General features: G+C 34.8%; 1 protein-coding gene across 1 annotated transcript in view; it reads right to left on the bottom strand.

Moving 5' to 3' along the window:
- The window catches only part of LOC150101976 (uncharacterized), a 283338-nt gene that overhangs the window by 112117 nt on the left and 156249 nt on the right, over positions 1–14972 (bottom strand). The window contains exon 8 of the mRNA XM_090400543.1: positions 968–1514. Coding sequence (XP_090256669.1) covers positions 968–1514 — 547 coding nt within the window. The remainder of the gene's footprint in view (positions 1–967; positions 1515–14972) is intronic.

The following is a 14972-nucleotide window of genomic DNA, read 5'->3' as shown; positions in this document are numbered from 1 at the left end:
AATTGATAGCCATTATCATTTGCTTACAGTTTCAGGTTTGGGTGTGAAGCCTCTGGTAAAAGTGGTAGGGTCACAGATGTTTCCACATAGAATTAGTAAGACAATTACAAAATCTCTGCTCACGGTGGGATTTGAAACCCACATCCAACTCAGTCATTGTCAAAGGGAGGTTATGTTTGAGCAATTTGCTCAAACATAACCTCCTTTTAGTAAATCCATGCTTTCCTTGCAAAAAAAAGTACAGCATGTCTGTCAACCCATTTCTGCAAGTATGTTCTTACCAAGCTATCTAAAATCTTCATCGCCACTCCAGAGATACTGATAGATCAGTAATCAGACATGTCAGTTTCTGCATAACCCTGGTATAACAGGACTATCATCAAGTTTTTTCATTCCTGTGGGATCTTTCCTAAACTTAAACTTAAATTATAAAATGCATCAAGGGCCTAACCAGTTCAGTTGAACATTCCTTTAGCATACATGCTGATATCCTATCTCTCCTCATTGCTGAATTGCTATCTAGTGTATGCAATAGCCTTAGAACCTCCTTTTCATGCACTTCTATCTCTTCATCCAATGTAGTGGTAGCACTGTGTGCCATGTTACATGCACCAGGTTAATAAACCTTAGCAAAGTGAGCAGTTATTATTTGAACAATTGCACCCACTTCTGATATTGTTTACTGAATCTCTGCATTCAGTAAAAAATGTCAGAAGAAATTCTTTTGGGTCACATTTTGTCTATAGACAAAAGGTGATCCAAGTCAGAGTATTAAAAGAAACTGGCTATATATAGCCAATTTCTTTTAATACTCTGACTTAGCTTTCAATAAAATACTCATAACTTTTCTAGCCTGTGTCTTTATATATTTCATAATATTTCAACTGTTTCTCTTTTCTGTATAATTCATTCACAAAAAATAATGATATAAAGGAAAACTACATAATAATAAAATCTGACTACTTACCCTCAAATGTTTTTTCCATATCAGTCAAATCCACATTCTGACCACTATTTCCATGCATCCGTTGCTTTCCATGAAGTGGACAATTAATGTACTCAGTTGAAATTTTTGATGAAACATTATCATGATCACTTTCAATAGTAGTAATAGTAGAAATAGTGATAGTAGATGAAGAAGCAGTAGTAGTAGTTATACTGGTGGTAGAAGTAGATGTATTTGAAGAACCAGAGGTAGTACATTTGCAAAAGTCATTAAAATCTTCAATTTTTACATCATCTTCAAGATTTAATTCACTAATTGCTTCTTCTAAGCTAAACAATTTGTTGATATTATCAACTTCTAACATGTGAGGTAATTTTGAATTCCAGTATTTTGAAACATAATTTTCGAAAGGAAAAGGTATAAAATCTCTTTGTGTCCATTCAGGTAATGGTGCCCAATAATGGTCTCCTATCTTATCTTCAGGTATGTCTGGTGCTTCTAGCCATCTTCGAAGATATGTACACACAGCTCCTCCAAAATTTAAATAAACTGGAATCTGAAGATAAACCTGTAACATATAAAACATTATTGTTGTAAAGCATGACTGATGTACAAAATGTACAAATTACTTATTTCTTTAAATAAACAAATCAGAGTCACCTCTCCCTATTGCAAGCACTGCTTCAGGAAACACGTGTTTAGGCTTAGAGAATGAATCAAAGCTAACCAACCACTGATTGTGTTAAATTATCTACTTTCTAATGAAGCCATTGGCTATCTTCAAGTCGAACTTGGGAGTATTTTGTTTGATATTTCAGAGAAATCTGCTATTGAAGAATTTCAGAAATAAAAGATAAGCATATCAAAAAAAAAAAAAATCTTTGTAGTTTTTCTTCTCAGGTGAAGAATCAGCCATTACAAGTTTTCATTAACTTGTCATCAAAAAGATTCAATGAAACAGCCATCTTTAAAGGTTCTTGAATGGTAGTTATCTTCTATGTATGGCATAAGGCTCTTATCCCACTCAATGTGATGGTTAGTAGATTACGTATTTAATTACGTAAATTATTATTACGTAACTAATACGTAGTTACGTATTAGTTACGTAACTAATACGTAACTACATATTAGTTACGTAGGTCAGACATCTAGAAGCTTCGAAACGTGAAAGAAAGAACACATAGGATATGTCAGAAATAACAGACAAGACATTTCAGGCCTTTCATGCCACTTTGCTTCTACTAACCATCACATTGAGTGGGATAAGAGCCTTATGCCATACATAGAAACAGCCATTAATCTGCTTAGTCTTAATTACAACTATGCAATAGTGCCTCGGCAAGTTTCTACTTTAGAAATCATGTGCCATATAGAGCACAGTGTGCACAACTTACCTCTTAATGTTTCTAACATCTTATCACAAACATCACCACCAAAAAAGAAATCTCTCCACGTACTACATAAAACTACACAAAGACAATAACATAATTACTACTAGAGCTGACAAAGTAATACTACTGTTGTCCTCAATTCTAGTGATTATAATTGAAAAATGAATGTGCTGCTCAGAGACCATGCCACTTATAAACCACTAAATGATCCATCAAGTGTCAGAGAAAACATTAAAAAGGCTTCTAAAAAATGTCACATCTTGGTCTCCAAAAGTTGTTAAAATCTCAAAACTTTTAGTCCCCCCCCACATCCCAGATAAATGGTTTGCCAAAAATTCATAAACCCAATTACCCTCTCCTTCCCATAGTAGATGCTACTGACTCCCTCATCTTTAAATATTAGCTAAACAGTAACATAAATCTTTAATTCTACTTGGTGGCCACACTTCTTATGTGAAAAATTCTACACATTTCAAATCCTTAATCCAAAATTTAGTTTTAAAGAATAATGATATCATGATGAACTTTGATGTCACCTCCTTTTTTCACAAATATTCCAGAAAAATGAAGCTGAATTAATTGAACTGTTGTAAGATAACTTCCTTAAGCAGCAAGCGACAGAAGGAAGTTCACATCAAAGAGTATTAAACCTCATTACAAAGTTACAGTGTCTCAGAAGAGGATTTCAATTTAAGATGTAACTGTTCTGCCACATTTGGTAACTATAATCATGCTATACTAACCTGGGAAGTGGATACTATGTGAATGTTCCATTCAGAAAAAGTTCATGCTGAACTACAAAGCAGAAAATTATAAGAAACCGAGGAAAACACTATATTTGATCCCATGGTATAGGCTACTAAATTGTAAGGATATTGGCAGTGATTGAGAAGTATTAAAAAAATACATCAACTATGCAATATCTGAATGTGTACCTAGAGTTCAAAAAATAAACAGAGTAGGAGTGAAATGGATGTCCAATCTTAATAAGCAAGAGATTCTTAAGACAAAGATGATGGGAAACGAATACTAAGTGCATAAGGATGACGTCAGTTATGAAAATTATAAGGAGCAGGCCAGAAGAGTTACAAGTATTGTAGGGAAAGCTGTGTGTGTGTGAGAGAGAGATAGAGAGAAAAGAAATTAGCTCAAGACAATCCAAAAAAATTCTATCAAGTTGCAAATAAAAGAAAGAATGAATATGAAAGAATAACTCTAATGAATGTGTATGGTATGTGAATGGCAAAAGCAGAAGGGATTGTTCACCTGAGTGTCCATTTTTCTAAAAGCTATCAACCTGGTGTATGCAACAGTGAACTGAATGAAGAAACTCAAGTGAAGAGGTGGATACTGGAGATGTTGCATAAACAGAATAAGAATTCAGCAAGAGGGGGCTGATGGGATATCAGTATGAATGCTAAACAGGTGAACTGGCTATACCTTTTACCTGGCTGTACAAATCTGAATCATGGCACAGGGATTCCACAGGAAAGAAATCAACGTATGATAATCTCACTAAATAAGGGTGGTGCAAAGACTAATTGTGTTGTCTAATTATTACCGTATCAGTATCTCTAAAGTAAAGATGAAGACTTTAAAGTTCATAAGGATTCGCATACAGAAATGGATTAGAGCAGGGATTCTCAACCTATTGTACGCGTACCACTGGTGGTACGTGAGCCACTGCCGGGTGGTACGAAAACAGAGTATAAAATAAAAGGGTAAATTAACATATTTTTTTTTACTCACAACATCAGTTGAGAATTAAAAATGTATGCACAAATATTTAACAGTTCTATTTAAAATATTTCATTCAACTAAATGAAAACAATTAAATTTACATTATCATTAAAAACTTTTGTATAATAATATACAAAAATAATACTGAAGTTCAATTTGAATTCAAGAACAATCCATTCAATAGATTCAAAGAGTATTGGTTTCTCCAATAAATATCTGAATAAAATAATAAATAACTAAATAAATCACTAGTATTGGTTATTTTGCCAACAAATCATGCTTTTCCAGAATAAATATGCTTACTGGTACATTTAATATCTTGAATTAAATATAGTGGTACGCCACTGGAAAAGGTTCAGAACCCCTGGATTAGAGAATTTATACTTTGTGATAAACGGCATGAGTTTATCAAGGGAAGATCACATTTGAGTAACCTGTTCAAATTTTAAAATAATGTTACAGTTGAGTTAGACAAGAGGAATGGATATACCATGATACTTTTGGACTTTGCTAAGGCTTTATACAGGATACAGTATGGAAGGCAGTTACATAAGTTGGAGAATACAGGATTGGATAATAAATTATTAGCTTGGATAACAGGATATCTGACTGACAGATATCAAAAAAGTGGTGTATGGAAGCAGCAGGCTGCAAGATTTAAAGTGATTAGTGATACAGAACTGGTTCTTGCTCCATTGTTATTCAAGCTTTACATTAATGGCACCGGGAAGAATGGATAAGCAATACACAGCTGTCTGCTGATAATAATATAAGCAAGCTAATCAGGAATGCTATGCAGCACTTGCAGAACGATTTGAATACGAATAGGCTAGAATTATGGGTATTAGAATATGGTTATCAGTGTTAATAAGTGGAAAGTTATGAATTCTGGTGCTATTATTATTAACATCAGACCTCCATGGAGTCAGAGACTCGTCGCAGGAGGTACACACTACTGCACACAATGATCATTTAGCTGTGCCTTAAACTGACTCAATGTGTCTACATTCACAACACAGGCAACACACTCTACTTACCACCTACTCCAACATTCTACTCCATACAAAGAATTTTCTGCTCGCTCCTCTGCTCACTGTTCTTATATTGTATCAGGGATGGCCTCTTGTTCGATCCCCTCTCCCATTCCATGAAAAATCTCTTCCATGTCAACCTGATAACAACCCCTAACTATTTTATATGTCTCAATCATATCCACCTCCCCCCCCTCCTCCTATTCATGAGGCTTTGCAATTTACATTCTCTCAATCCATCCTCATACTCCACATTCCAAAGACCAATGACCACCTTAGTGAATCTTCTCTGGACCCTTTCTAACATATCCTTGTTAGGATGAAAACCCGATTATCAAATATGTGCACAATAATCCATATGCGACCTTATCGAAGCTTTATACAATGGAATCATAACTTCTTTATTTCTGCATCACTGCCATTATCTGAATGTGACAACTTCACAACTTGTGCAATGTAGTTCCCGAATTTTTGTGTCCAGACAGTTCATCGCTGACAATTCATTGCAGGAAAATTAATCACAAGAAAATTCATTGCGGATATATGTGGGAAAAAAAAAATTCCCATATCAGAAATATTTTTAAAAAATTTAAGAAATATTTTATATATTATTTTAATATTTCGATTATATTTAGCTTTTTGAAATTTTTATTCAGTATAAAGTAATTCATCACAGATATATGTGAAAAAATAAATAAATATTTTCCATATAAGAAAATTTAAACTTTTTTTTAAACTTAAGAAATATTGTTAAAAAATTTAAGAAATAGCCAGCCTGGTTGGCCGAGTGGATAGCGTATCAGCTCTCCAGCCAAAAGGCTGATACGCTAAATTCAAACAAAAAATTGCGGGTTTGAATTCCACTGTGGGCATGGATGTTTGTGATTGTCTGTGGAAATACCAGTGGTGGTTGGCAGTAGATGGCATTGGTGTAGTTGTGGTCAGTTGATTATTGAATGGTGGAGACAGAGTTGTAGAGCAGGTGCCCTCCCTTGATGAGTCCTTGGACTCCCTGGAGGTGTCAAATAATAATAATAAATAATATTTCGATTATATTTAGCTTTCTGAAAATTTTTATTCTGCAATTAGTTATTAATATTCTTTCTTACTACAGGCTCATTAAATGGAATATTAATTGTTACAGAACTGGGATAGGATGGTTAGGGACAAAGAGCACCATATTTAAGAAGATTTATTTTTCTCATCGTTCACTATTTTTCTGTTCTGTGCATTTAGACATCCATCCAGGTGTGATTTATTTTATCTGAACTAATTCAGAAGGTGATATGTTCCAGTTATTGAATCCATTGAGTCATCTATTTTTGAAATTGACTCCACTTTTCCTGCATACGGAAGACATGTTGTACGGTACTATTGTTTACAGAGCTAATTTAAGATCATAGGTTCACTTTTGAGTAATTATAATAAAGAAAATAATAATAAAATTACGTAAATTAAATTATGCCAGCCTGGTTGGTCAAGTGGTTAGCATATTCGTTCTCCAGCCTGGGCATGGATGTTTGTAATTGTCTGTGAAAATACTAGTGGTGGTGGTGCTGATGGGTGGTAGGTGGTTGGTGTAGTTGCAGTTCGTTGGTGGATTGAGTGTGGAGACAGAGAGTTGTAGAGTAGGTGCCCTCCCTCGATGAGTCTTTGGACTCCCTGGAGGTGAGGTGTCAAATAATAATAATAATAAAATCATTACGTAAAGCAGCATAAGCTAAATTGCCATCTGCAAGTGCAATACTAGTCTTTACCTTTTCCTAGTATTTTATAGTACTAAGAAATGTTAAATTTTATCTTTAGTCTTCTTTACTGAAAGAAAAAAAAAAAAAAATATATATATATATATATACAGATAGATAGATAGATGCTCCCAAAGTGAAGTACATAATTAATTACTTCTCTTGTGAAACAGTCAAAAATAAACTGTAATCAGAAATATCATGTCATTAACAACCAACTAGATTGTGTACCCTCTTCCACCAATGAGCTGTGGATTAGAAACTTGCAATGGGCACATGTTTGTAATTGTCTTTAGGTAAGAGATGAATTTTGTCATCTGATGTGAGACCACAGCACTGCTTACTGGAGGCCTGAAGTGATTTGAGTGGTTTCCATGTTTGGTCATGGAATTTGAACAGGATTTCCGAACTAGGTTAAACTGAATAAAAATTACAACGAAACAGAAATTAGGAAGCTTACCGATCAATAAATATATCACTTTCATTGTATAAGAATAAAAATATTATGAAAATCTAATTAAAATCTAAACAAATAATACATAAATACCAATCATCTCCACCAACGCCATCTACCTCCCACCATAACTAGTATTTTTTGTCTGTAAATTGTGTGTTTTGAAGAGCCGATTTATCTGTATGAGGGATGAAAAACCCGAGTTTCCATGAGAAAAAACCATGCTACCTCCGTATGAGATTGGCTAATTCACCTTCAATTGAAAAAGTCCACATAAAGATTTGTCCCGCATGAAGAGAATCGAACTTAGGCCTATTCCAATCGAAGGTTGCAATGTACCGTCGTTCTTCCAATTATGCTATGGAGGTGAAATTGGAAGTTTACAGTGAAGTTTTTCTGCAATGAATAAATAGTTCCCCGAATGAATTTTTCTGCAATAAATTTATCCTGCGATGAGTTTTCCTCTTGAAGAATTTTCCTCTCAATGAATTTTCCCCGTGATGAATTGCTGCTTACCAAATTTCAAAACCTTACACTTTGCAATGCTGAACTGATAGTTCCACTTACCTGCCCATTCCTACAATCTATTCAAGTCCTCCTGTAAGGCCATAACATCTGCTGTTATCAACCCATTTCTGTATTCTAGTTCTCACCATCTTTCCAGTACTTAACAATAACTCCAGATAGACAGATTGACCTAAAATTTATAGTCGCAGCTTTATGCAGTGGAACCATTTTACCTTATTTCAACTCTCTTGGAATATGTGCTGTTATGAGACTCTTATTAAACAGGCATGCCATTGCTACTGCCAATATCCTGGAATATTCCCTTAAGACGTGGCGATAAGTCATCAAATCCTATTGCCTTATTGACATCAAGCTTATTTATTTCATTACATACCTCCTGCTTGCTCACAATTAAGCCATCCCCTCCTATGTCCTATACACTTGATTTTTCATGACTTCAATCCTGATGAGGATGAAACATCTTTATAAATAGTTCACTGAATACCACAACAATCTCTTCTGCAGTAATTACCATTCTATCATTTTTATCCATTAGCATCATCTTACCATAATTATTTTTATTTCTACTTGCCACACATCTGTAAAACTCTCAAGGGTTTCCCCTTGGCCTGATTTGCTAATTTCTGCTCATACTGTAGTTTTGCTGTTATTACCAACTGAGTCACTTTCCTGGCCTGCTCTTCATACTCCTACCATTATACATTATGTGCTGTCTTCACAGTATCCTCTTCTTTCAAACTTCATGCTCAATCCCTAAATTTATTCATTTGACCCCTTATTTTTTTCAGTCTTTTGACCTTCAGAATACATATGTACATTGATGTTGTTAAATATCTTTTGGTCAGTTCCCAAGCAGCATTTATCTCCCACCCACTTAACACTTCATTCCATGCAATAGCTCAAAGCTGTCTCATAATCATTTGTCATTCAACATATATCCTTTCCTCACAGAAGTCTTCATATAACTAGTCACAACCAAGGTGATCATTTCATGATCACTCTCACCAACTGGAGGTAAGTGCAAAACCCCACTCACAATCGCATCCTCTGATGAAATAATCAGATCTAAAACTCTCGATCCTCTTGTGCCCTCCTTATTCCAATATTTCATTCAAATCTATACTGACTGCCATAATTAAAATCAACCATAATAATCAACCTACCCTTCTTCACTAATCCAAGTTGCTTATACATTTCTTCATCATCACCCTCCACATTCCCTGGCCTATAGCAGCATCTGACTAAACATCTCTTCTCGCTAACCTCTGCCTCACACCATACTGACTCAAAGCTACTGCCACTACTTATATCTCTTATCTCCACTTTGCACAGACATAATTCATCTTCTGTCATCAACAGCACCCCCCCCCCCCTTCTTGTCCTTTCTCTCCTCATAGAAAACATCATATCTTTTCATTTATATTCCTGTCAAGATATCATCCTTATCCAACCATGTTATGCTTACTCCAACAATTTTTGGGTGAGTAAATTCAATCAACAAAACCATTTCATCTCCCTTATTTCTGATGCTCCTGGCATTTGTAAATGAACATGGCAATTCACTTTTAGATGTATAACTGGTCCTGCCTATGCCATCTGTAGGTTGTGATTCTCTTACACCTAACCATTTCCAATTGTCTTTATCACCATTTAACCTATCTATCTCTTCAGAATCGACTACATCCCGTACACCCAAGACCATTCCATTCACATACTGATCATCCCCATGCACACATCGAATACTAATTCCAACAGCCACTCTCCTTATACTGTCTTCCTGTCCATCCTGACCCTCCGCCCATTTCCCTATCCATCTTGTTCTATCATTATCACTCACAGCACTACTGTCACACAGGTTTTGACATCAGTGAGCTAGGGTTATTTTATGTATAGGAAAAGAGAATAACTGAAAGACAACCATAAACAGGTTCTGCACTGATAAGTAAATCTGAAGAGAGTTTCTCAATATTTTCACTATGTGACATGGTGACCAACTATTTCTCAGTAATTTATTAGAATCACTTATAGATGTCTGGTTTCTGAAACCCAACATCTGATTCATGAAAAAATGAAAATAAGTCTTTTCTAAGTATTTTCATAGTTGTTATTCTGTTGAAGTGACTACTATCATTTTTCCTATTCAAGTAAAGAGTTGCAGTTTAAGTAAAGTGCCCTAGAAAAAAAAAGCAATGTTTTGCATTTCATCAGTTTCTGAGACAGAAATAAGCACTTGAAAGTGCTTATATGTTTCCAATTGTGCGATGTTGAGTGGTAAGAGAGCATGCATAGGTGGTGGCAAGTTAGTGGCAGTAAGCAGTATGGGAGCCAGTGGTGAGTTAGTGATCAATAAGACAGTGGATGTGCAAAGTAGTGAAAAAGAAATTTGCACAAATGGCAATGAAAAACTAATTAAAGATGAAAGTGGAGTTGGAAAAGATGAGGCAAGAGATTAAACATATGAGGAATGAACTGAGGAGAATTACGGATTTTATGAGAATGTGAGGAAGAATGGGACAAAAGGTTTGAAAGAAATATCAAATGATTTTCGGAGATTTGATGATAAGAGGTGTGGTGAGTGAAAAGGTGTACGACTGTTTTACAGGCGGTAGAACAAGCAGGGTGGTTGAAGCCGTGGATAAGAGGAACACGCAAGAAAAAGAGTTGGTAGCGGTAGTTGGCACAAATGATTTGACTGGTAACAAGAAAAATGTAAGGAGGGATGTCATGAGGATGTTAAGGAGAGTGAAAGATAACAGTGTGGCATGTGAGGTAAGCATGTTGCCCAAGTATGATAATGACGATTGAGAATGCAAGCGAAGATTATGAGTGTTATGCTAACAGAGTTGTGTGAGGAGAAAGGGGTTCATTTTGTGAATATGTGGGATGGGTTTCAGGAGGAAGATAGAGCTGTATAAAAGAGATAGGCTACATTTGAATGGATTTGGTGTGAATCAGTTGAAGAAACTGTTGCTGTAAGAGAATGACTAAAGTGAATGTAAGACCTGAGGAAGCAAGAGATGTTGCAGAAGACCAGGAGAGTAAGGTTGGCAAGTTTGTTAATGGAGAGGAGTGGTACAAGGAAAGAGAATAAGAGAGAAGGAACACATAGTGGATAGGGGGGGGGGGACAATGTGCTAAAATTGTATATGATGGTTTCAGGAGTGTGTGAGTGTGCAAGAAAGGATTAAGACAGTCAAGGATGTGGGGGCGACATTTTGATCTGAGGTAAGATGCAATATCAGTGATGATAGAGGAATAGACATGGGAGAGTGTAGAGGAGTCATATCTAAGAAGTGGAGTTAGTGGGACTTGTTATAGAAACAGAAATGAGCTAGTATTATGCTTACAAATGATAGAAATATTCAAAACAAGGGAAAAGAAATTATAGCATTGATAAAGTTCATAAACTCAAAAATTGTTGGTATGAGTGAGACACGAGGATGACATTCTGTCACGAATAGAGATGGAGGAATACATAATCTTTCATGAAGACAGACAAAGCAAAACAGAAAGAGTGTTATTGATCAAGGAGTTATGGCAATCTAATTTGCTCCTTGCATCTCCTCCCTAGAGGAGATGCAAGGAAATATTGACAGTTGTTTTGAAGCAGCACGGTATGAAGTGGGGGTGGATGAGAAGAAATGTTTAATAGGGTGTAGTTATAGATCTGGTAATGTGGAAGGCAGTGAGAAGGAAATGTTTAGACAAATTGACCTGGCTAATAAGAAAAGGGTGATTTCAATTATGGTAATACATACTGTAATGAAGAGACAGCATCAGGAGCTAAAGAGAATGAATTTTTTTGAGGAATAGCTACCATAAGAAGTACATAACAGAGGCCACATGTGGATTGAGGGTCTTGGATTGATTATCTCATCAGAAGATATCATTGTAAATGAAGTGCCACATCTTCCTCCAGTTAGTGAAAGTGATCATGAATCAATCACTTGGGTGGTGGCCAGACATATCAGGACTTTTGTGAGAAATGGTAATGTGTGAAACTATAACGCAGGTGATTATGACAAACTCAGGAGGCAGCTTGCAGTGATGTCATGGAATGAGGAATTGCATGGGAAGGAAATCAATGCTGCTTGGTCTCTACTCAGGAAGTATCTTGCAGAGGCAATGAAAGTGTAATCCAAAGGTCGTCATTGTTGTCTGAACAATTTAGATATAAGCTTTTTTTATGTCCTGTTCCTGTAGATGAGGTTGATCTTCCCATCTTAGTCTTGGAAGTCTATGGTCTCTTTTTCCTGAAGGTTTATATTCCAGTGATAGTTTAGGAATCCTATTGTTTCATTCTTTCTATGTAGTGTAGCCAATTTTGCTGGTATTCTTCTATTTCTTGTATGATGTTTTAAGTATATAATCGTTCTCTTATTTCTGTGTTTTTCTTTTTATCTAAATAACATTTTTTTTTTTTTTTTGATCCGGGGGCCCCCTTTTTCTTCTTTGTTCCTTCTTGAAACATATTATTTCCCCGGGGAAAATAAAATTTTTAAAAAACTTAGTTTCAAGATTTTTTTTTAAAAAGGTTTTGAAACATATTACCACTATTCCCCCGGGGAAAAAAAAAAAACCCCAAAAAATCAAAAAAAAAAACAAAAAATACAATAAACTTTCTTATAAATAAAAATTTTAAAAAAATATTTTTAAAAATATTAATAAAAAATATTTTATAATATGATTTTTTTACATCAAAAAAAATTTTTTTTTTTTTAAAAAAAATTTTTTATAAAAAAAACAAAATTTTTTTTTTTTAGGATCCCTTTAAAAAATTTTTAAAAACAAAATCCCTTCCTACTTTATATCTTGGCCGGTTTATAAAAACTTTTTTCAAGATTTCCCTTTTTTTCTGTTTGTTCCTTTTGAAAAAATTATTTCCGACTAATTTTTAAAAAAATTTTTTAAAAAAAAAATTTTTTCCTCCCCCCTCGGCCAGTTTATAAAAAAAATTTTTACTTTTTTTTTTACATATTACTTCTAACATAATATTTTCATAACGAGCACATCACAAGTGCAGACACTGCGTGTATGAAAACAAAAACTAACAAGCAATATTAATACGTAAAAATATTCAGAATTTATAATATGATTATTTTTACAAGTCCCAGGAGAGATATTAGAAACTTCATCTGTGCTGCTTCCAATCTTTGTCTGTTGTTTTTTTTTAAATCCAAGTTTCAAATCTTATCTTAATCAGGGGATTAAATAAGATAGGTCTAAAATAGACGACTGAGGAGGTGAAGTGTGCAATCTGGAAGAAAAAGGCATTGTGGAGAAAGAACAAGATGAGTGGCGATAATCAGTTAACATGAGGAGTACAAAGCGCAAGCAAGGAAGATGATTCACTTAATAAGAGCAGCAAAAGTGAGGTACGAGCAGCAGTTAGCAAATGACACTAAAAGAAACCTAGGGAGTTTTTCAAATATGGCCAGTACAAGGAAGAATGATTATGTGAGGATGATGTTGGTCAGTGATAATGAGAGAATGATAAACACTGAGGACGATATAGTGTCATCATCATCATCAAATTCCTAACATGCACCCTCAAGGAGTGTACAGGATATGATAGTACTACATGAAAAATTTACATCATTACTAACTTCCTATCTACAATTTTCCTCCAAATCAATCTGTTACCTGTCAAGACTCCAACCTTATCAGATCTTATATTTTTATCTTCTAAGGCACTTTTTTATCAATCCACCTATATCTTGGTCTTCCTCTGGGTCTTTTTCCTGCCAACTTGGCAGTGAACACTTGTTTTGGGAACATTTGATTTAAGTGACCATACCACAAAGATTAGCTCTGCTAATACATTCATTCCTGGATGCTGACAATGTCAAGTTCTTTCCAAATATCCTCGTTTTTAATATGATATTGTCACTGATACCATCTGTTCATGCCCCTAATCTTTCTCAGGATTCTCATACCTGCACTCTCTAATCTTTGGTCAAGTGTTTTACTTCTGACACAGCTCTCAGATCCATAAGTTAAAATTTGTTTGAACACTGTCTTGTATACAGCTAATTTAGTGTTTCAACTAATTTCTCTTATTTCATATAAATTTATTCAGTTGACTTCTTACCATACCAGCTTTGCTGATTCTGTTGTCTATTTCCATATTTAATTTACCATCTTCACTAAAAATCGTGCCTAAGCAGCTGAAATATTTTATTTGTTCTATAGGTTCTCCATTCATAGTGCAGTTGATATTTTCAATGCTTCTGCCTATTTCATAGTCTTTGTCTTGTTGTTGCTAACCTTCATACCATATCTATTACAACAGTTATTCAATCTAGTCAGGGAATCTTGCAGACTTGTAGCAGATTTATTTAGATGTATGACATCATTCACATAAAGCAAAGAACTGACATCAACATCTCCAATTTTGATATCAGGCTTAATACCACTTTCCTTCATAATATGATCTAAATAGATAATAAATAACAGAGGAGATAATGTACATCCATGTCTAACACCAGATATTAAATTTAAACCATCTTCCTGCATTTCCTTCAATTTTAACTGTTCACTTACAACTTAAAGACTAAGTGTCACTTGACATAATGCCCCACTGACACCATACAACTGTAGCATTTTGAATAGCCTCTGTCTTGGCACCTTGTCATATGCCTTTTCCAGATCTACAAAACTTAAATACAGATCTTTTATATTCCAATAATTTCTCGACTATTTGTTGTAAAGTGAAAATCTGATCCTGACAGCCTCAATTTGCCCTGAATCCAGCTTGTTCTCACTAAGCTTCTCTTCCACAATCCTTCTCAACCGTTTCTTCCAGAATCCTCCTGAACTTACTGTGTCCACCAAGGAGTTCTGATTTTTCTATCCTTGCAGAAAACCTCACCACATGCCTCTCTGGCTGAATCAATCAGTGTTTTCTTCAGGGCTTGCCACTGAATCTCCAAGGTTTGGTTCCTATTCTCAAACTCTTTAATTTTTTTCTTGAATAATGTTTGTGTATTTTAGTCTAGCTGTGTATAATGTTTGTGTATTTTATGTGAGAGCTGCTCAACTTTTGTTCCCTTTAAAATTTTCTTATATGTACTTCTTTTCAATATGAAATTAAATTGAATCCTGCTCAAAACTAAATAGTGATCACTTCCAATTTCA

Source organism: Typopeltis vanoorti, chromosome 11, assembly GCF_054136105.1.
Source record: "Typopeltis vanoorti isolate ZY-2024b chromosome 11, IOZ_Tvanoo_1.0, whole genome shotgun sequence".
NCBI classification, from domain to species: domain Eukaryota; kingdom Metazoa; phylum Arthropoda; class Arachnida; order Uropygi; family Thelyphonidae; genus Typopeltis; species Typopeltis vanoorti.
The sequence above is the reverse complement of the archived record's forward strand: the minus strand, read 5'-3'. Positions and strand labels throughout refer to the sequence as shown.